Genomic DNA, 6665 nt, shown 5'->3' with positions numbered 1-6665 from the left:
ATAATAGAAAGACCAGAATATTTTTGAAATATTCATAAAAGAATTGATGGCACAATATTTTATTCTCTATGAGGAATGTGTGTGCTTACTATATATAAGATGGTTCTATAGGCTACGAGTATTAGGACTTCAATTCAACCAAAATTTTAAAAAAGGAGAAAGAGAGGAGGGAGGATTACTGCTTTATACTCTTAGAGTATATTATTATTATTATTGTTTTAATTATTATAAAAATAATAATGACAGTATTGAACAGTTGAAGGAAAAGAAAGAGAAAGAGCATAGGAAATGGAGATGAGAAAATGAAGAAGAAGCTCTCTCTCTCTCTCTCTCTCTCTCTCTCTCTTCTTAGGTTATCATAACTTTCTTGTTTTTTCACTCTCTTTTCTCTCTCTAGACCTGTAAAAATCAAGTTTTTTTTTTTTTTTTTTTCCCATTTTCAATCTCTCTTTCTGCTGCTGCTGCTGTTGCTGTTGTTGGTGGGGACTTATACAAAGACAAAAGCTTCATTCTTTGTTATTATTAGCTGAAAATTTGGTGAGAAATGCTTTACTTTAACTTCCCTCATGTGTTTAATATTACTTGGAGTATCTGTTACTTTGGATGGTTAGTTTTTTTGCTTTGTTATTTTTCTGTTCTTTTTTCTTCTTCTTGTTTTTCATATTGGATATGAGAAAAAATGGGTTTTATGTATGTATAGTTGAAGATTGAGGTTGTTTTGGATTTTGGAAAATGATTTTTGGTGTAGACTAGTAGACCTCTTTTGACCTTTTCTTTAATACTTAGTGGGGAAAGTTTTTATTTTTATTGTTTTTTGACTTTATTTCTTTGCTTCTTGCTGAAGAATTCCTTGTTGGTAATTAATGTCTTTTTGTTTTTAGTTTTTTGTTATTGAAGTATAATTGTTTGCTTTTAAAAGGAGTTGGTTTTGTTTTAAGCATCTTGTTTTGGGAGTTCTCTTCAGTAATGATCAAAAAGAAAAAGGAAAGGGAAAATTTTGATTCTTGAATAGATTTTCTCCTTTTCTTTTTCAGAGAATGATATTTGCAATTGAGAGAAGTAGCATGTGGATTTTACAGTAGGTTGCCTAAGGCATAGTCTTTCTCCTTCCTTTTTCTATTTTTCCATTTTGGTACAACAACAACATACCCCTCCAGTATAATCCCACATGCGGGGTCTAGGGAGGCTAGTGAGTACGCAGACCTTACCTTACCTTGTGAAAGTAGAGAGGTTGTTTCGATAAACTCTCGGCTCAAAGAAAGCATAGTCACAGCAAATTATTATTTTTCCATTTTGGTAAAGAATATTATTTATTGGTTGCCATTAGTCTCTATGATATGTGCCTTCTCTTTATGTTCTTGAGAGTCAGAAAATAGGATGAACCCTTTTAATTTAGTGTTTCCTCACCTAGCAAAAGAGGCATCTTTTCTTTTCCCTCCTGTGTACAATTGATGGGAAATATATTGTTGTTTATGAATCTCTACCATTTTGTTTTTGGTTAGAGCTTAGTGATTAGTTTCTTTGTCTTGACTGTAGCATTCTTTGTATGGTGTAATTTATATAGTGGTTTTTCAAATCTGTCAAAAAATACAATAGCTAAAATCTGCAAATCTGCCACTAGAGTTAACTTTCTATCTTGCCTGAGAGATTGTAGTTCTCGTGATTCTTATTTTGTTTGCCTATTAAATTGCATTAGAAGAAGGCTGGCTTTTGTCTCATTAGCTTTGGATTGATCATTCGAGACTGTGCTTGGTACATTATGTTTTGATTCTAACGTTTGGTTTTTTGTTTTTAACAGTGGATCCCGAGATGAAAGTATGTGCTGTCGACTGCAGCTGTTGAAAAGCATTTTTTATTCAACTGTAGCATCAGCTTTTGTATTAGTTGGATCACTACCATGAACATAAATCATCTGACTGTTGAAACTGAAGATTCTTTTGTTAGCTTGCTTGAACTAGCGGCCAACAATGACATAGAGGCATTTAAAAGATGGATGGAGCATGATCTATCCAGTATTCATGAGGTTGGACTGTGGTATGGGCGCCAAAAGGGCTCAAGGCAAATGGTTTTGGAGCATAGAACTCCTTTGCTGGTCGCTGCTACATATGGCAGCATCGATGTTCTGAAACTGATTCTGTCTTTACCTGAAGTTGATTTGAATCAATCATGTGGCCGAGATAAGAGCACTGCTCTTCACTGTGCTGCATCTGGTGGGTCTCCGAACGCTGTTGATGCTGTCAAAATGCTTTTAGAAGCCGGTGCTGATCCAAACTCTGAAGATGCCAATGGCCATCGCCCTCGGGATGTCATTGTTGTATCTCCAAAGTTTCACTCGACAGAATCATCCCTGGAGAGCCTTCTTAAAAGTGATACAACGGGGAAGTGTAGCCTGAGGTTGTCAACAGCCACTTCTAACTCAAATTCCCCACCACTTTCGCCTTCCCCTGGAAATAGATCACCTTCTTCTACTTCAGACTCGACTTCTTCCCCAAAGAGTGCAAAGTCTGATGACCTCCCTGTATCTTCTACATCTGAGAAGAAAGAGTACCCCATTGACCCCTCCTTGCCTGACATTAAAAACAGCATCTACTCTACAGATGAATTCAGAATGTTCTCGTTTAAGATCAGACCTTGCTCTCGTGCATATTCTCATGATTGGACTGAATGCCCATTTGTCCATCCTGGTGAAAATGCTCGAAGAAGGGATCCAAGAAAATATCACTACAGCTGTGTACCTTGCCCTGAGTTCCGCAAGGGAGCTTGCCAACGAGGGGACATGTGCGAATATGCTCATGGGGTTTTTGAGTGTTGGCTGCATCCTGCTCAGTATAGAACCCGACTTTGCAAAGATGGTACAAAGTGCAATAGAAGAGTTTGCTTCTTTGCCCACATGCAGGAAGAACTCAGACCCCTGTATGTCTCTACTGGTTCCGCTGTTCCCTCACCTCGCTCGAACACCTCTGCTGCCAATGCCATGGATTTTGCAGCAGCTATGGGCCTTATTCCAGGTTCTCCTTCGTCGGTCCGTGTCATGTCCCCATTACCTTTCACTCCTCCGATGTCTCCCTCTGCTAACGGCGTCTCAAACATGAGTTGGCCTCAACCAAATGTTCCAGCATTGCATCTTCCTGGCAGCAATTTCCAGTCCAGTCGCTTGAGGTCATCACTACATGCAAGAGACATCCGTGCTGTAGACTTTAACTTTGATATGCAACAACAACAGCAGTTTATAAATGAATTCTCCTGCCTATCACAGTCCAGTGTGAATGCTAATTCTTTGAACCGTTTAGCTCATCCTAAGACCCTAACTCCTTCAAATCTTGAGGATTTATTTTCGGCAGAGAGCTCATCTCCTAGATATTCTGATCAGGCATTAGCTCAAGCAGTTTTCTCCCCTACTCACAAGTCTGCAGTTCTCAATCAATTCCAGCAGCAGCAGCAGAGCATGTTATCTCCCATTAATACAAAATTTTCACCAATAAATGTTGATAATCCTCTGTTGCAGGCTTCTTTCGGGGTTCAAACACCGGGAAGGATGTCACCCCGAGGAATGGAGCCAATATCACCTATGAGTTCCCGTGTGTCTACGCTTTCTCAACGTGAGAAGCAGCAGCAATTCAGGAGTCTTAGCTCTCGCGATCTTGGCTCCAATGCTTCTGCTGTTATTGGCTCTCCAGTAGATACTTGGTCGAAGTGGGGTTCCTCTACCGGAAATGCAGATTGGGCTGTCACTACTGAGGAGTTTGGTAGGCTAAAGAGATCATCGTCATTTGAGCTTGCTAACAATGGAGAAGAGCCTGATCTCTCGTGGGTTCAATCTCTTGTCAAAGAATCACCACAGGAGTTGAAAGACAAAGCTGCATCTCGTGTCTTAGGTCTCGCAGGCTCTACTGCAGATCTCGCTGAAGATTCTACTTCGAATTCCCAGATTGAACAATTCGATCAATTGAATGCATGGATGGAGCAAATGAAGCTTGATAAGCTAATGGCTCAGTAAAAATATCCTCATTTTCATTTTGCCGAGCCTTGGCGTTTTCATAACATAAGATTTTGGTAAAGAGTAACCTTTTTACATTGAAGGGGAGCCTTGGAGCAACGGTAAAGTTGTCTCCATGTGATCTATAGGTCACGGGTTCGAGCCGTGGAAGCAGCCACTAACCCTTATATTAGGGTAGGCTGGCTACATCACACCCTCTTGGAGTGCGGCCCTTCCCTGGCGAGATGCCCTTTTAGTAACCTGTCTACATTCTTATGGTTTCTTCATGCTGGCTTCTGAGCAGGTCAACTGTAAGCCGAGAAGAAGCCAGCAAAGGAGCTCCAAAATTCTGAAAATATTAATTTTTCTTTATTATTTATAACAGGTAGTAGAAGAATGAGTTATTGAGAAATGGGACCCAATGCAGGTGATGTTTCTTCAATATTATTGTGTAGTATCTTAGTCAAAAAAGTTATTACCTTTATTTCATTAGACTGATATTTCATTGTACTGAAAAGGAATTGTCAGCCTTTGTGGCAATTCAGCATTGATATGAATTTAATTTCATTTTCAAGTTTCTTTATATTTTCTGAATTTTGGAACCACCCTTGGTTTAATTAAGGAGAAGAAACAGATATAGAAAGGTAAGTAAAGATATCATTCTGCTGCAAAATAACCTTTCTTCTTAACATTGATGTAGTGGTGGATTTAGGCCGTTTTTACGGTCCATGTGACCCCATAGTCTTTCCGCCAAATTAGGTATTTTATGTAGATATTTCGTAAAATTGATCTAATATTATCTGTTGCCCTTCATGCTCCAAAAAGGTTGAATGATGTACTTGGTTGAATCCCGAATTATTTATCCAAAGGAACATGAATCGGTTCTCACTTTATCCTTTTTTCTCATTTTTTTAACGGTGTAGTCATGTTCTAGAAATCCTAAAAAATAGTTTAGAAAGGTAGATAAGAATAACAATGTGATGTAACATGAAGTTCAAAGTAATTGGAATTAGAATCCATATCCCTTCATCTGATTTTATTCTATCCTTAAAATATACCTTATCATTCTTTGTGTTTCCAACAACATGATATAAATATATACCAGTTGTCTTGGATAGCACTTTGGTATGGTCTAGTAGTCAATACAGCGGGTACAATCTTGGAGACAGGGTTCAAATTTTAATAGAGACAAAATATTAGATGATCTTTTCTCATTTACATTAACTTTAGTGGGTAGAGTTATCTTGTGCATGTGTTCGTAAGTTTAGCAGATATCTATGATACAGTTGAGATCCGCGCAAGATTACTCAAAACACTAACATTATTAAAAAAAGATACTCCCTTTGTTCACTTTCACTTGTTCAGTATGGACTTTGTATACCCCTTAAGAAATAATAAATGAAGCGCATAATTTATTATGATATCCATATTAATTGATGCATATTTTTAATGGATTTAAAAAATGATTTAAAATGAGTAATTAATATTGTGGGTATAACAAAAAAAAGTGTCTTCTCTTGATATGCTAAAAGTGACAAGTAAAAGATATACTAATTGTTTTGGATAGTGGTGAATTCATACTTGGCATGAGTTTGTGGAGGATTTCAAATCCCAAAAGTTGGATTTAGGGTTTGTGGGGGGATGTGGACATGAAGGAGGGGATGGGAGAATGGCTTTTATTGATTTGGAATTCTACTAAAGCTTCTTGGGATTGGATGCTTTTGGTAATTTTTTTAATGCTTTGGGAATAATGAATCCTTATATTCTAAGAGATAATGATGATAGTGGAGCTTCTTGGTTATAAATACTGATGTTTCATTAGATGCTGTGGAACTTTTTATTTGCATGTGGACTTTATTATAAATAAAATTGTGAAGTCATTGATAAGCATTAAACTCTCTTAAACTAGGAACTCTTTTTGTTTTTTGGTGGGGGTTGGGGGTGAGGGGTTCGAAAAGTTGATTATATAGCTATTCATGTCATTCAGAAGGATGGACCCCACTACTGTATGAGTATTTTCTGAGGTTAATTTTTTTTTTTTTCATTTTTTCCAACTCTTTATTGGAGAATAATGCTTAGTAGACAAGTAATGCATATTGTTAGGATTTGCAGCGCTACCCTATATTTGCGCCACCTTTTAACCTGTACACTATTTTTAAAAAATTATTGATTTGGTATCCAGCTGACAAAAAATCCGTAATAATATGACAATTACACCCCTGACAAAAGATATAAAACCTGCATCACGCATTAATCGCGTGATCTGCAACCTCATTCGTGAAAAAAGACTTCCTCCTCTCCTCTCAGCAGCTTTATCAAAAAATTAGAAACTTATCCAGATTTATCTTCAGAATCACACTTGCATGAAGTTGTTTCACGTTGAAGCTAAAACTTCATGCTAATGCAACACGAAGTTGTTTCATGTTGAAACTAAAACTTCATGCTAATATAGCATGAAGTTGTTTCACATTGAAGTTAAAACTTCATGCTAATGCATGCTGAAGTTATATATCCTGCAGTCTACAGTTTTGTCATGAGTTTTATCCCAAACTTCAGTTTAAACATGCTGAAGTTATTTAGTCATTTGCCAAAACTTCATACTAAACATGCATAAGTTTTAGTTCATTTGTTAAAACTTCAGACTAAACATGCTTAAGTTTTTGTCTTGCAGTATGTAATTTTCTAAAGA

The 6665-nt window shown here is 37.2% G+C and overlaps 1 protein-coding gene across 2 annotated transcripts; it reads left to right on the top strand.

Annotated features, from left to right (window-relative positions):
- Nucleotides 1-271: 271 nt before the first annotated feature.
- Nucleotides 272-4559, top strand: LOC109209695 (zinc finger CCCH domain-containing protein 30-like). 2 transcript variants are annotated; one of them, XM_019373010.1, is made up of 2 exons: nt 272-537; nt 1799-4559. In XM_019373010.1, the coding sequence occupies exon 2, from the start codon at nt 1898-1900 to the stop codon at nt 3995-3997; it is 2100 nt and encodes a 699-aa protein (XP_019228555.1). In that variant the 5' UTR covers nt 272-537; nt 1799-1897; the 3' UTR covers nt 3998-4559. The 2 variants fall into 2 exon arrangements, with proteins under 2 accessions (XP_019228555.1, XP_019228556.1); XM_019373011.1 differs by lacking the exon at nt 272-537 and adding an exon at nt 566-1296.
- The last annotated feature ends 2106 nt before the right edge of the window (nt 4560-6665 follow it).

Source organism: Nicotiana attenuata, unplaced genomic scaffold, assembly GCF_001879085.1.
Source record: "Nicotiana attenuata strain UT unplaced genomic scaffold, NIATTr2, whole genome shotgun sequence".
Lineage (NCBI taxonomy): Eukaryota > Viridiplantae > Streptophyta > Magnoliopsida > Solanales > Solanaceae > Nicotiana > Nicotiana attenuata.
The sequence above is the reverse complement of the archived record's forward strand: the minus strand, read 5'-3'. Positions and strand labels throughout refer to the sequence as shown.

Bases quoted from the DNA above. Each gene is read 5' to 3' on its own strand.
- LOC109209695 (XM_019373010.1), top strand. From the start codon at position 1,898: ATGAACATAAATCATCTGACTGTTGAAACTGAAGATTCTTTTGTTAGC.